This window comes from Quercus robur, chromosome 1 (genome assembly GCF_932294415.1).
Source record: "Quercus robur chromosome 1, dhQueRobu3.1, whole genome shotgun sequence".
Lineage (NCBI taxonomy): Eukaryota > Viridiplantae > Streptophyta > Magnoliopsida > Fagales > Fagaceae > Quercus > Quercus robur.
The window spans coordinates 25,290,453-25,306,292 of NC_065534.1; the positions used below are offsets into that span (position 1 = coordinate 25,290,453).

The 15,840-nt window shown below is 37.3% G+C and overlaps 1 protein-coding gene across 3 annotated transcripts; it reads right to left on the reverse strand.

Moving 5' to 3' along the window:
* Positions 1-349: 349 nt before the first annotated feature.
* On the reverse strand, positions 350-7,633 carry LOC126727113 (peptidyl-prolyl cis-trans isomerase FKBP18, chloroplastic-like). 3 transcript variants are annotated; one of them, XM_050432621.1, is made up of 13 exons: positions 7,384-7,633; positions 6,933-7,018; positions 6,410-6,808; positions 5,512-6,323; positions 5,296-5,407; positions 4,479-4,549; positions 4,309-4,395; positions 4,046-4,195; positions 3,852-3,911; positions 2,264-2,349; positions 2,143-2,188; positions 1,912-2,065; positions 350-1,091 (listed from the first exon to the last, which is right to left on the reverse strand). In XM_050432621.1, exons 5-13 carry the CDS (start codon positions 5,297-5,299, stop codon positions 802-804), a joined length of 948 nt encoding a protein of 315 aa, XP_050288578.1. In that variant the 5' UTR covers positions 5,300-5,407; positions 5,512-6,323; positions 6,410-6,808; positions 6,933-7,018; positions 7,384-7,633; the 3' UTR covers positions 350-801. The 3 variants fall into 3 exon arrangements, with proteins under 3 accessions (XP_050288578.1, XP_050288586.1, XP_050288594.1); XM_050432629.1 differs by having other exon boundaries at positions 5,493-6,323; XM_050432637.1 differs by having other exon boundaries at positions 910-1,083; positions 7,384-7,627.
* Between the last annotated feature and the right edge of the window lie 8,207 nt (positions 7,634-15,840).

Consider the following 15,840-nt stretch of genomic DNA (forward strand, 5'->3'; position numbering starts at 1 on the left):
ATATTTCTTTTTGTAAATCTGAGTTAGCTCAACGGTTCTTCCCTTCCCCTTCAAGCAACAATATATATTGTCAATGAATTATCAGCCCTTTAATCATTCGTGCTTTGAGCATTGATGCTGCAACTTCCAATTGAAGCTTGGTCACTACCATCAGTGCAGCGGTGAAAGTAGCTTCTGTTAAAGAAAATGGGGACAAAATTGGGCACAAGAACCATGGCCTCCTAAGTAAAATTGCTACGGCATGGTTAATGAATTCTAATACTTCCAGGATTAAGAGCATCAACAAAAGATAAAGAAACTGAAGAAGCTTAATTGAGCCTCATTTCTGTCTAATCATGTGCACCAATAATTGAAACAGAAACATCACATTCAAAAAGAAAAAGATATGAGATGGTCATAATAAAAATACATGGGGAGTGCCAAATCTCTCCAGCATTTATTGGACACGTCCAATAATGGAGCAATTGTTTTTTTTTTTTTTTTTTTTTCCTAATACAAAATCTCGAGCTCTCACTTTGGTTGTCTCAGCCTGTCATCTGGTTCCTTCTTGAGTCTTTGCCAGTAATGCACTGTCTTCCTTAAATAATTTACAACTTAGGACGAAAACAAATAAAATATGAATTCGACTTTATATTTTTCAGGAGATCCTGACCCAGAAGCTCCTCATAAATTACAAGACAGCAATCTTTAACCAACTAATTCATAAATCAGAAATGGAAAGGTACTTCGTCCTGCGCCTCATCTTCCATATCAATAACAATGTTATGAAGCAGGCAGCAAACAAGAATAATCCTCGGCAACCTATGTTTGTCGGGCCTCCACATCACTCCTTGAATAATTCTCCACGTCTTTGAATCTTGCCAATGCCCTGTGCGCCACCATCTGAGTGGCATGATGCCGCCTATTGAATTCAGCTCTTGACTCAGGGAGTTCTTTCCCTTCATAGGGGACGATAAGATAGGGAAGTAAAGAATAGCCTAAATCCCCGATTATGTATTCCCTTCTTTCTGATCCTTCGGGGAGCTCTAAATTTTTCCCATTCAACCTCTCTCCTTTATCACATAGTTTGCAGAAGTTTGAACTCTGAAACACTAACCAGTCAATTAATGGATTAATTCAGACATGATTTGTTTTGACTTTTGAGCATGCAAAACAACAAAAGGTGCAGACAACTAAGAAAGCATTATAAAGAAGATTGACATGGTGTGATTGTTGAGGCATGTTATAACATAATTTTTTTTCCCTCATCACTCAACAACTAAGTTGACATTCATTACAAGGTAAACTTGCAGGTATAACATTTGGCTGTTACTCTGGACTAACCAAATTTCTATAGTGAATTCATTTCAACTTATGCAAACCCAGCCCAAACTTCTCCAAAAATAAAGACATAGTTAAACATACAGGTAAGTGCCAGTTCTCATGCTAGGCTGCTCTGGGGTTAAGGGATCAATAGATGAGAAACATATATCCATCTACAAAAGTATAAAACATGTGATGCAGGTTGAATGGATTTCGTTTTCTTTTTCACCAAGGTGAAATTCTCCTCCATTCTAAACATTGAAGGAGAGATTTTTAAACAGATATATATTGGTACACCTTGCGATTGATGACAATAAGAAATAAGCACAGAAGTTAAAACACATAAAGAACATGGAAGCCAATATTTCTTAGATTGAGCTATACAGTGACTACTGGCACACCAGAATCACCAAACTAGCATTTAAACATGTAAAGCATTTTAAACAATACAGTCACATATGGTAGTTGTAGAAAAAAAATATGAGTAGGGAGCAACTTCAAACTGCTACCAAGCTCAATGTCAAACAAGTATCACAAAAAGCATGCAAGCCAAGCCCAAAATTCTGGACAAACTTTTAAATTTTGAACATAGAGCGGGATGCATCCTACCTGAAGGAGCCGGTAGAGGGGCAGAAATTGACTGAGGCACATTTCTCACTGGAGTTGAATCATCCCGAGGCATAGGAGACACATTTAACTTCCCAGGAGCTTTACTTAGTTTTGCCCTTATAGCATATCGCCTATTTTGGAACCAATTCCAAACCTGAATTAAAGACTCTACATGAGAAAAAGACTCTAAATGATTCATCATTAGGAAAAAAATTAAATAAACCGTCATACTTGCTTCATTTGAACTGTAATCTTGCCTTTACGATCCGGTGACTCACTAGAACCAAAGACAAATGATCACAAGTCAATTCCAACGTTAAAAGAACAAAATAATGAAAGAGACAAGGCACACCTGAACTTATCTGCAAGTGACACAAGGACATCACGTGATGGCATCGTATTATTGTGTTGTTGCAAAATAGCTTCCATCTCTGCAACCTTGAATAAGTAGCAAGACATCATATTATTGAGGGTTTTAAATTATGGCTAGAATCTCCATAAAATACTAATTTTCAATTCAATTCCACCATTAATGAAGCCGGTTCTTGTAGGGTTTGAAACCCTGACATAGGGCACCACAGCGGGTGCCAGTGCCATTGGACTATCACTCAATCCCCAATGAAGATGGTTCTCATATGGCATCATGAAGACATAAGTCATTAATCAAAACGAATGCCTATGAAAACCTTATTGATACTTCTTAGATAATTGAGGAGTTTGGGGTTCAGAGTTCAAAGTCAAACTTACAAGTACAGGATTTATGAAGTTGAAGGTTATTTATATCATATGATAAAAAAGAAAAGGATTTCCAATCCATCTATCTGGAATGCAAAAGAAGACTTGTAGGCTCAGCAGTACAGCTGAATATAGAAGAAGGTAGTTCAATCTTGAGATAACTTTCACTTGTAATTCTTGAAGTCTCCAGAAATGACAGTGGCAATTACTGACTAATGTTAATAGTATTAATATGTAGCCTCAATCAATACCTTATGAGATTACAGCTATGGACAATTAAAATAGTTATCCCAATTTTACACAGAAAATGTAGATACCTAATAAGCTAGGCCCTTGGTAAAACTAAGCTTCTTCATACAAAAGAATCATTAGCCAAAACTATTACTGTTTCGAACAAAAAGGTGGTTGCTGCAATCAAAACCATAAAAAGGAAAAAAAAAAAAAGGTGACGGTGAGGAATTCAATTACCACGAACTTCTCATAACACAAAACAAGCTCACTTTCTTTGAGGTAGTACAACTTGTAAAAGCTCAACATTTAGTTCAAATGTAGCTCCAGGCTGCAAAAGTTCATAATAATTTTAGGGAGCATAAGTCATAATCCCAAATTTTTTCCCAGGTATAAAATGTAAAAATAAGAATGCATGTATTACACATGACTGTACTTCTTTAAGGTGGCTGGTGAGCAAGCATTAAGCTTCAAGTGTTATTACCTGCCAATGATAAAGGCAATTTGATTTTCTTTCTTTTCTCTGCAAAGGCAGATCTTTTGTTCTGTTGCTAAACCTCCTATCTCTATATACAAAATGAGGACAAATCTGTAATGATAGCTAGTTGTATGCACATGCGATGTATGGGTTAATTAAAAACCATATGTGATCCATGGTGAAAGTACGTTGTACAAAATGAAACACTTGTGCTGACCCATGTGTACAAACAGTGTGTAGGACAAAACTTTTTATATAATATATGAGGTTCAGGAACATAGTTTTTTGTGATGGTTAAAATGAGGGTCATGACATCTGCTACTTTCTTCTACTATATGATCTCCACGTTATAGAAGATAAATAAGCTATCACAACAGTACCAAAAGAAAAGAAGTAAAAGTAAACACCATTAAAAAAAAAATTGTAATATGCTAGCTAGAGTATATGTGTAACTTTGTAAGCAATAGTAAACGTACAGAAATTAAGAATAGAGGCTTACTGGGATTTCATTCATTCCCTTTTGGCCATACCCAGCCTCTGGAGGAATAATCACAGTTCGCCGCAATAAGAAATCATTTTGAAGAAGGAAAGTAAAGGGTCATAAGTTTAGAATAATAGAGAAGATGAGAAACTAAAAGAGAACTTGCTGCCTTCAAAAAGCATATATTGACCAAAAAGGGAGGATGCTATCACCTTTCCCCCTAATTTCATCCCTTCAGTTATTGAGTACATAGCTGCTGGGGGTTTAGGTGCAGCCTGTGCAGAAAACAGACCATTTGGGTTGTCTGCAAGGTCACGTTTCCTTTCTTTGCCTGGAGGAGCTGCAACTTTAAATTCATATGGCTAATTAAAGCACAAGGAACTGTGAATTAGCACTTCTAGCTATTGGTTTTGATTAAAAGAAGCTGTGCCCTCTCTCTCACTGACCACACACACACAAAGTCAAAGGTGAGAACCTGGGCAATACTACGATTTCCAGCCAAGAGTTTAGATTCTCGACTTGACACAGCTGTAATCCCACGGTACATGCAGTCAAAGTGCACCTGTGAAGTATAAGCCAATGAAAAGGTTATTATATATCACATATATGAAAACAGAATTTCTTCAACTTACAGCACAATCAAACCTGAACTGTTGATCCTTTTTCAGCTATAGGACCCTTTCCCTCAACAACATCATCGTATTTTAATCCCTCAGCTGCTTTCAAAGGTAACAGAAAAGCAAAATAAGTTTAAATAATAACTAAGAATGCTCATAACTGCTCTTTCCCATAGTTTTTGCAGCTCTGGTACTTGTTTCATTAAAATTAATGTGTTCCAATCAGTGTCTGCTGGGAGCAGATAGCCTACAATATATACAACCTCTCCACATTGAAGCATATTCATAGCAACACTTGAGTCACCGAATTAATATCTCAGGCATGAGAGGAAAAAAATCGTTTGCTTTATTTATATTTAAAAAGAAAAAACCACAAACATAAAGAGATAGGTCTCACGACACAAGCTGTCAAACAATCTTAGTTGTCATCAAGGATATTCTCACTCTAATATAAGCTTTTCGTGAGTTTCACATTCACCTAAGCACTTCTGCTTTCTTCTTCAAATACTCCCAGCTTAACAACTTGTACTAAATTCAAAATTGTTGCAAAGATATTAACGGTCCATTTGTTTAAGCACCTAACGGTCCATTTGATTAACGTGTATATTCTATAAAACACATGCACAATAAGTGAGCCAATAAGAGTAAGCCACATGAGGTCAACTCCAAAAGGGCTTGAGATGTATAAATAGGTTTAACCCTCACCAGCCATATGAATGAAGAATAATCCTTTTGTTGCTAAAGACGAAAGAAATCTAGCTAACACCAAATTTCGGAGATAACAATATATTACATTTAGGCTAAAATAAACAAATTGAAAACAAATGATAACAAAATTCACATACACATTCAGATGGGGTGCTGATCCTAATGCATTTTACGCTTATGCTGTCTCGTATAGTGTTTGGTATGTGGGGGAGGGGGTACTGCATCTCCTTGGTGAGACTCCTCACGTTGCTGCAAAGATGGAGTTACAACCAAACAATGGATTACATGAATTCTAATACCAACCATAACAACAATTACTCTATATGCTCCATACATTAAATGACTTGTCATACCGTGGGGCCAGCCTTGTGTCCTACTTTGTGACCACCTGTCCCACAAGGAGGTGCTTTTGTTGTGCGTTTAGGTCGACCTTGTGGAGGTGACTGTAACCCAACTACCTGCTCATTCTCAACATGCACATCTCGCTGTTTTGCTTAACTCCCAAAAACTGAAGATCCTACAACTGCGAGGGAGGATGGTGTAGCAGATGAAATGTGAGTGCGGCCCGTAGTCATGGGATCTGTATGTAGTTCAGGAGTGGGCATGAATGACATGGACTGACTATGGGGTGATATATGGTCTATATGACCAATGCTGTACGAGGGGGATTGAGTGCATGACAGGAGGGGTCTGACTGAAATCATAGCCGATATCAAAGGATGGCAGGGCAAATGAAAGATGAGCGGAGTCAAAAAATATATGTGGGGTGTGTGAAGGGATCTCGGGGTGAAAAGATGCATGAGCAGTGGGTAGAAGGATCTCTAAGTCAGGAACTGCATGAGCAGTACGTGGAGGAATCTCTGGGTCAGGAAATGCATGTGGGGTGGAGGGAACTTTGGTGCATGTGGAGGTGGAGGGGGACCCGGCCTACTGACAACCTGATGGGGTGCAGCACGCTGACCATGGCTAGGCTGGCACGAGTTGAGCTCGTGCTTGGTCGTCCAGTATCTTCTGGCGCTTCTTGATTTGCCCCATCGGTCTCTTCCAAGGGAAGTTGGGCAGTTATACGGCAAAGGTATTCTACTGCCTTAAATACAGCTGTAATCTGCTTGTACTCAGGACTACCTATTGCATGATGCATCAACAACTGCTTGTGACTGGCAACCTGCAAGTAAATAAATACAATTAGTACATCTAACACAAAAATGGTGATACGCAACAAAATTTGAAAAGAAAGGTCGAAGCAATTACCATAATAAGAAGTGACGCGGTAGTGTGGTCGACAAACCTCCAAGTCACCCTATCGTACCAATTGAAGTATGGATAAGCAGGCGACATAGCACCCTCTAGTCGTACTCCATGACATAGAGATCGTACTCGACTATTCCACACTTGGATATGGCCATAATGTTTGTCCCTCCAGTTCACCGCAATCTTCTCCCTCAGGTCTATGTCATGAAGGGCGTCTTCAGTATCAACATATGGGGGGATTTCTTGTACCATCCCAAACTAATGAAGAACACGATCCGGTGTATGTTTCTCTACTAGCCAGAAACATACAAGCGGCACCCTCGCCGTCCATATGTCCCTTCCTGCGATATAGAACGCAGGCAAATGGGCTAATTTAGCTTCATATGGTTGCCACACCACCTGAAATAGCCAAATAAAAGGGCAGCACATTAAGCAATGTTCCATTATTTTCGACTATGAGCTATTTTACAATTATAAATACAATAGTCATAAACAATAGAAGAAACACAATTTGGGTACCTACTTGGGATGCATAGAATCTAAAAGCTGACGGTACTAGACCAGGCAGATTTCTTGGGGCTATTTTTCGTGCTCACGACCCACACAGTCCTACAATTAAGAAAGAGGGAGTCAATACTTGGAATTGAAAATTTGAAATAATCAACAACAATAAATGATGGGCAATCGTAAATTTAACATTATATACGACTAAGTTTATGCCAATAAATGATTATCTAAACATATGATTAGTGGTGGAGCTAGAAATTAATAACACTTATATTATACATCAATCATAACATATGACCTCAGTGGTTGTAAAACGATATATAAAAATAAATAAAAAATCTATTAATTTTCAAAATTTGAGGAATATCAAAGTTAAAATTTTATTCTCTATGTCTAACAATGTATCATGTCATTTAAAATTATGGATCTATTTCCAATAGAGACAATCGATCAAGGAAGAGACTTACTTAATGGACAATGGAGAAGGTACAAATGGTAGGCCATATGCATCATCTGGTGGGAGGTCCTTCCTTGGACACAAAAAAAGGAATTTGAACCATACCCAATACTGAACCAGTAGCAAAACCCCACCAATCTGACTGGCACCTCTGTCGGTTGTCCTGCATAACTCTCTGTACAACCATGCAAGGCAAGCGCTCCCCAACTGTACTGAGCTAAATTACGAACATCCCTCAACATCTACAACCACATCATATGCACCCTATCGCCCCCACAAGCATTCTTAGTAAAATGTCAATTAAAATCTTCCACAACGTCATAACAAGAAAATTAACAAATTTTTATAATACAAGTAGCTCTCTTATTTCCTTAGAAAATCATAAGTTTGAAAAACAGAAACTACTGCGTCTTTAGGAAAATCCCAATTTAGCAAATTCTACTTACCCTGGCAAGGCCAACCAAGTTCTAAGCAATTTCTATTCTAAAAAAAAAAAGTTCGAAGCGATGTCAACTTGAACCTCATGAAGAATAGCGCAACGCTATCAAATAGACTAGCTCTACTGATAGGACATTAGATCAATTAGAAATAGAAAGATTGTTTACTATATTAATACTCTAGCAAATCTGTGTCCCAAAGTAAGTCAGAAATTTGTATGATCGTATCAATTTTCTTACCAGAAATTGTAGTCTTTCCAAATCCTTCCATTCCAAGAGAAGTAAACTCTGTACAGTGCGACCGGCTGGTGACCCGCGCACTACACATCATACCGAGATTGATGGTATCGGGTGGGTCCCAGACCTCCATGACATGGTCGAAGACAAGCCCTCCAGGGATTAGACCGTCACTGCAAAGCGTGCAGCCATGGTTGGGGTGTGTAGAAGTAGAAGCGAAGGGAAATGGGATGCCATAGAGAAAGTGAGAGGCCATGGTCACAGAATCACCTATGGGGTACCTAGTGGCTAGTGGTTCCATGGTTTAAAAACCGGGAATCGGATCTCAATCTTGCCCGGTTCTTTTCGAAAATCAGAAATTTAAAAAATATGCATCAAAAACCGGAAATCGGTGGCTCAACCATCAAAACCACTCTCAACACAGCGTGTAAAAAAAATGACAGTGGTATCACTGATACAGTGACAAGTGTGTTCGCAGAGAGAGAGAGGGAGAGGGGTAAAGAATTCGGCAGTGCGAGGTTTCAACAAAAATGAGAAGAAGCGGTTGCAGATCCAAAAGTTTTGAGAGAGAAGCTGAAGGAGAGAGGAAACTATAAGTTAACAGAGTTATTAGTAGAGAGACAGTGGAGGAGAGAAGAAACAACCCAGAACACATCCGGCAAAATTAACAAGAAGTAAAAGAAGTGGCCAAAGTGGAAGTACGTGGGAAGTGGGCATTTAATGGATTTTTTCTGCCATTTATTAATGGAGTTGCAGTGTCATGAGCCAAGGAGCTAGTCAGGCCCTTAGCTTGCACGTGTCCCTTCTAACTTTGTTTTCCCTCCTCGGGAAGCGGTAAAGAAAATGGGAAAACAAACAGCTCAGTTCAGTGTTGAGCAAAAGAAGACAACACGTGAACAAACTTTTATTTCAAAATATTGAGTTTGCAGTACACTTCACAAGTCACACTAATTTAGATACACATGGCAACCACTTATCTTTTATAAGATAGACTCAGTCACCAAAATACACTCCTTCACCCTACATACCTCACACTTGAAACCAAAAAAGACCTTGCAAAGAACAAACAAAAAAAGAGAGTCCGTGTCATGTGAGAGGTCTGGTGAGGATCAAAAGAAGAGCACTTGCAACAAAAGAAGAGTCATTGCCGTGTCCCACGTCCCAAACCATTAGATCGTTCAAAGCAGATGTGTCAAATGTGTCAAATGTCAAATATTTAGCACATTTAGTACATCAAATGTCAAAAAATTCTCTTTATGAGATGTTTCAAATCTTACAATTTTTGCCACATGTGAATAATACCGTTCCATTTTGGAACGGTACAGATAAGAATGCTAAAAAAAAAATAGTTTTTTATTCATTTCTCTCTCATCGTTTTTGACTCTCTCTTCTTTCTCTTTGTAGTGTTTGGTGGGAGGAGTTAATATATTATTTTAATATGTAGTAAATATTATTTTAATGTATAGAATTGAATGATAAAACATCTGATAAATGGGATGTTGTAAAATGATGTGATAAAATAATAAAATAGACTTTTGGTGTGTCAAAATGACATTTTTTATAGAACATCTGCTGTGGATGCTCTTAGATATGACTAATATCAGTTTTTTTTATTGCTTCTTTTGGTTTTCTTTGGAGGAATTCGAATTTTGGTGGATTTTTTCCCGCGTTAGCTTTGCCCGCTAAAAACTCGAGTTTTTTCATTGAATTTAAGTCTTAAAGACACAAAACGTTAGTTTTTTTAAATAGTTTCAAAAATCATGCTAATTAACAAAATTTTTAGTAAAATTGTGTAAATATGCCCCCAAAAAAATCTGATTTATCCTTTGTCTAATTAATTGAGGGAATAATTGTAGTTAACCCACCTGTGGTTTGATCAGTTTTAACTAAGCCTACCTGTAATTTAAAAAGTGTCACTTAATCCACCTGAAGTATCCTCTATTAGATATCTGTAACTCACCTCACCATTTTCACAGTTATAAACAAAACAAAAAAACCAAAAAACAAAACAAAACAAAACAAAAAAAAAAAAAAAAAAAAACATTTGTGCACTAAGGTTTTAATAATCTTCCTAATTAATATTTTTTATCAATTTCTGAAAATTTCAAAAACATTCCACAATATTAGCATTATAAAAACTACTTTAAGTAAAATAAATCTACTTAAGAAGTTAAAATGGGCTAAAGTTAACTTAATTGGAATATATCAATAATTATTGACAGCATGCATAAGTTACAGCCCTGAATCTTATAGTCACGAACCATGACTTGACTTGGCCTAGATATAAATGCAATAATATGCTTATGTTGGTGCTAGCTTAGTGCACAAATACCATGATTTGTTCCCTTCAATGCTGGATCAATCAACTCTGCCTGCAACATGGGAAAAAGTGGAAAATTAAGCAATCAAAATATTAAGGGCTCATTTGGTACATGTGTTTAAACACATGTTTTCAGTTTTTAAACAATATTACACATATTTCCACACACTTTTTCACCCACATGTATTTCTAAAAAATACAAACAACATTACTAAAATAACACTACCAAACAGCCCTCAAAGTGTTCCCTTCACTAATACCATGATTTACAAATTCAAATGGGGTGTTGACCCTAATACATTTTACGCTTATACTGTCTCGTATAGTATCTGGTATGTAGGGGAGGGGGTATTGCATCTCCTTGGTCAGGCTCCTCGCGTTGATGCAAAGATGAAGTCACAACCGAACAATGGATTAAATGAATTTTAATACCAACCATGACAGCAATCGTGAAATTATTCATTACATTAAATTACTTATCATACCATGGGGCTGGCCTTGTGTCCTGCTTTATAACCACCTGTCCCACAAGGAGGTGGTTTTGTTGTGCGTTTAGGTCGACCTTGTGGGAGTGAGTATAACCCAACTACTTGCTCATTCTCGACATGCACATCTGGCTGTTTTGCTTCACTTCCAACAACTAAAGATCCTACAACTGTGGGGGAGGATGGTGTAGCATATGATATGAGTAAGACCTGTACTCATGAGATCTGTATGCAATCCAAGAGTGGGCATGAATGACATGGAGTCAGTATGGGGTGGGTTCATGGCTGAAGTAAGGCCTATACAGTTGCTGGGTGGTACATAGTCTATATGACCAATGTTGTACAAAGGGGACTGGATGTGCATGACAGGAAGGGTCTCATTGAAATCAATGTCGAGATCAAAGGATGGTAGAGTAATTGAAAGATGAGCAAGGTCAGAAAATGTACGTGGGGTGGGTGGAGGGATCTTGGGGTGAGAAGATACATTAGCAATAGGTGAAGGGATCTCTGGGGAAAGAGATGCATGTGGGGATGGAGGGATCTCTAGGGTAGGAGATGCATGTGGGGATGGAGGGAGATCCGGCCTAGTGACAACCTAATGGGGTGCAGCACGCCGACCATGGCTATGGTTGGCAGGAGTTAAGCTCGTGCTAGGTCGTCCAGTATCTTCTGGCGCTTCTAGATTTGCCTCATTGGTATTTTGCATAGGAAGATGGGCAGTTAAACGATGAAGGCAATCCACTGCCTTAAGCACATCTGTAATCTGCTTATAATCAAGATTGCCTCCTACGCAACGCATCAACAATTGCTTGTGACTTGCAATCTGCAAGTAAATAAATACAATTACTACATCCAACACAAAAATGGTAATATGCAACTAAATTTGAAAAGAAAGGTCGAAGCAATTACCATAATACGAAGTGCAATGCTAGTGTGGTCGAAGAACCTCCAAGTGACCCTATCATACCACTGGAAGTATGGATGATCAGGCGGCATATCACCCTCTAGTCATGCTCCATGACATAGTAATTATGCTCGACTATTCCATAGTTGGATATGGTCAACATGCTTCTCCCTCCAATTCATTTTGGTCTTCCCCCTTAGGTCTATAGCATGAAAGGTGTCGTCAGTATCAACATCGAAGGGAATTTCTTATATCATCCCAAACTGACGAATTACACGATTTGGTGAATATTTCTCTACTAGCCACAGACATACAAGCGACACCCTCACAGTCCACATTTCCCTTCCTACGAAACAAAACGTAGGTAGGTGGCCTAATTCGGCTTCATATGGTTGCCACACCACCTGCAGTAGCAAAAAAAAAAAGGGCAGCACATTATGCAATGTTCCATTATTTTCGACTATGAGATATTTTACAATTATAACAACATACACTATTCATAAACATTACAAGAAACACAATTTAGGTACCTAGTTAGGATGCATAGAATCTAGAAACTGATGGTACCAGACCAAACAGATTTCGGCGGGGCAATTCTTCGTGCTCACGACCCATAGCCACCTACAATTAAGAAAGAGAGAGTCATGAATATCTACCAATTATGTAATGATAACGCAATATAATTGAGTTACTTAATGGACAATGGAGAAGGTGCTAATGGTGGGCCATAACATTGACCACTACCCATCACAAACAAACTCTATTTTTATCAATATTTAGCCAAAATAATCCAAGTCTATAAGTATTTTGTAACATGAGTTTATGCAATGGATTCAAGTCCGTCTTACATCAAACACATAATGACCACGAAGCAAGGACACACTGTAATTTAGGCAAAATTACAATTTAACTTATGACTTGGTCCATCACAATTTAGCCTGCAAACTATTAATTGATAACTCCAATGATTTTATTTTAGTCTCAACCTCATGCAACAAAGCATTAAAATTGAATAAATCACTCCTTAACTTATTAAGTATAATAAAACCGAGTGTACAACTTTGAAGTTCATATCTTAAACACATTGCAGGAAACTAAGATGCATGTGGGTTGAGAAAGTGCTAGAACAATTTGAGAAATAGAAGAGAGAAAGAACAATGGCTGCACAATGTTGTAAGAAAGTGCACCGTATATTTAGGAGAACATTCAACTTCATAATATAGCACCAAACATTGCTGACAAAATCTGAAACCAACACATCTTTGCTTGAAATGCAAAGAAATTGCAACACAAAATCCACTCCAATCTTTGCTTTAAATACATAAAAACAAAAGTCAAACTCTACTCCAAACCAATGTCGTTTGGTAGACAATTCTTGCCTATCACTATATATATATAAAAGCACCTTTTTTTTTTTTTTTTAATGATTCAATAATTAAAACTTACTATCCCTAGGGAGAATGAGAAGAATTACTTAGGAAAATTATTTTATATGTGTGATATGAACCCTAATGAACCTTCAAAGTTCTAATAGAGAACGATCAACAAAATTCGATGTAGAGGGTCATGTTAAGATATTGACATCTGAATATAATGAGCACTTTTTATGAAAAGAAGTTGCTGGTCATTTCTACAATTCTCTTTGACAGAGCGAGTGCTTATTTTTGAACTCAATATATGCCCCTTCATCCCTTGCCCACCAAAAGAAAAGATAACGCCGAATTTATTTTAGGTGGCAACAAACTTTAGTTTAAGTTTTGAGGGGGCAGGCTAAAGTTTTATTGTTTCTAGTGTGGGTATGAGTGGGCATATGTGTATTATATAGTGGAAGTTGAAAGGAAGTTTCAAAGTAATTCAACCATGTCTGTGTTTGATCATCTGTCTAAGTATTATATAACCATTTGTGGGAAGCAAAGTGCTCCACAGTTTACAATAACTGTGTGTTTCTATGATTTATCACAAATAAATACAAAAATGTTTTAGAAATATATCGTTGGGACAGAGCTTTTTATCCATAAACTTCTAATGGATTCAAGAAGTCCTATTTCTTTCGAATGACTTTTTTGGTTAGGATGGCTGGCAAGCCTAAGATTCTAAGGGGCTGTTTGATTTTAAAAAAGTCCTCAGTCATCACTCATCACTTAAAATACCCCAACTCCCTAAAGGTGGCACGTTTGGCACACTGTTTCCAACTTCTCATAACTCAATTTTTTGTACTTTCTGTGAGAGCCATACCTAAGCACCATGTCAGTAAGTTCTGTTTGCCTACCCGCCTCACCCTCATTTCATTTCACTTTCTTCACTGCTTATTTCCCCTTCAATTCTTCAACCCTATTACTCTCCCAAAACCAAAGACGAACCCAGCTAAAATTCCAAGCAAGCTCGGACCTATGGCGCCGATCTCCACCGTCACCAGGGCCACTTGATCTCCTCCGACGTGCAACGGCGGCGAGATATCCTCCATTGTGACCCAGCGGCACCGATGAAGTGTGAAGAAACGTGACCCATTTCCTTGATTTGTCACGGACGATCTCCTCCGATGTATAACAGTGCTACTTCATCCCTTTTTGTACTCTCTCAGCTTGTGAATGGATCTAATTTATGTTTTTGGCACTTGGGTTTTGAGAAAACTATTAGCTTTTAGCTTGAAATTGTGTTGGCCTTCATTTTTCCTTGTAGTTTGGTTTCTAAGAAAATAATAAAGGAGACTTTTTTTGGTTTGTTTTTTGTTTATATGATATTATTATGCTTGCCCATATGCTGGTTTAGCTTCAATCTGATTATTTTTTCTTGTTTGGCTAATATTATATCGTTTTTTGAAAATATTTGACTTCTCATCAGCTTAAGTAAACCAATTCAAATAGATGGTTTAAGTAGCTTAGAGGCTTTGAATTTTTAATTGCTAAAGTAATATTAAAAGAAAATAGCTCAATCCTGTTTGAACAATAGTATTATAGATGATTGTCTTCTTTTTACCAAGAAGACAATGGTTTAAGGTTTATATGTTTCGATGTGCTGTGATAGTGTGTATTGGAGTATAGGGTGGTTCTGTTTGTAATGGTATGGAGATCCTATAATTTTGGACATGCTATGTTGGGTGGTAACTAAAGTTGTGTTCTTATCACAAAAAAAAAAAAAAAAAAAGTTACATACAGAGCAAAAAAAAAAAAAAAAAAAAAAAAGAGGGAAGAAACTAAAAGCAACATGGAAGACTAAGGTATTTCATAATTGTAAAAGTGTTTTGAAAACCAATTTTGCTTTCTTTCTTTTTTCTTTGCTTCTCTATATGATTTGATTGTGGAATCTTCCATCTGCTATTTAAACTTTAAAGATGAAAATGCTTTGGTAAGCTAAGCTGCACTAAATGTCGTGCTCTATTTAGCTCATCTTACTAAGTGTGAGAGTATATCACTAGGAATTGAATATGTCGATCCTATGATTTACATAGAGAAAGGATTAATAAAAGGCAAGGCTTTAGGAAGCCAATAAAGATAATTAAACCAATTGTTGTAATGGGATGTGAGTTTTCCTCTTTGATATGGTTTGTTGCTATTCATAGGCTTGTGAGAAAGAATGATTCAGCACAGATTAAGTTTTGAATTGGGATATGGAAATGCTTTTTTCTAAGTCTTTCTTACAGTATCTTAAAGACTATCCATCCAACACATCCTTATGACAGACATAATATAAGTAAAAAGTGGTTGAGGTGTGTGTTGTACATCAAAAAAATTGAATAACTTCAAATATTCCTCACTTTGTGCGCTCATCCTATCTACAACATGTTTTATGTTTTAAATTTAAATTTCATTTTTATTGTTAATTAATTTTATTGATGTTTTGCCACATGTGAAACATTTAGCTGCTGCAGCTATTGCACTAAAGGGCATTGGAGGAATCTTCTTCATATTTGGAAGCAATTTGGGAGCCTTTCTTCTAGTTAGAATTTGAACCATACTATATGGTTTACTTTTGATCTTTTATAAGTAAAATATTTATATGAATTTCGTCACAGCCACTGGGCACTTGACTTTAGTCAGCTACGAGTGCCCAGGCTACTTCTTGACCCTATCTTGTTATTCACTAG

Excerpts from the sequence above, each read along its gene's own strand:
- LOC126727113 (XM_050432621.1), bottom strand. Across the intron at positions 2,350-3,851 it reads AGGGAATGAATGAAATCCCA|GTTGCAGAGATGGAAGCTAT; the intron begins GTAAGCCTCTAT and ends TACTTATTCAAG. Across the intron at positions 2,066-2,142 it reads TTACAGTTCAAATGAAGCAA|GTTTGGAATTGGTTCCAAAA; the intron begins GTATGACGGTTT and ends TCTTTAATTCAG.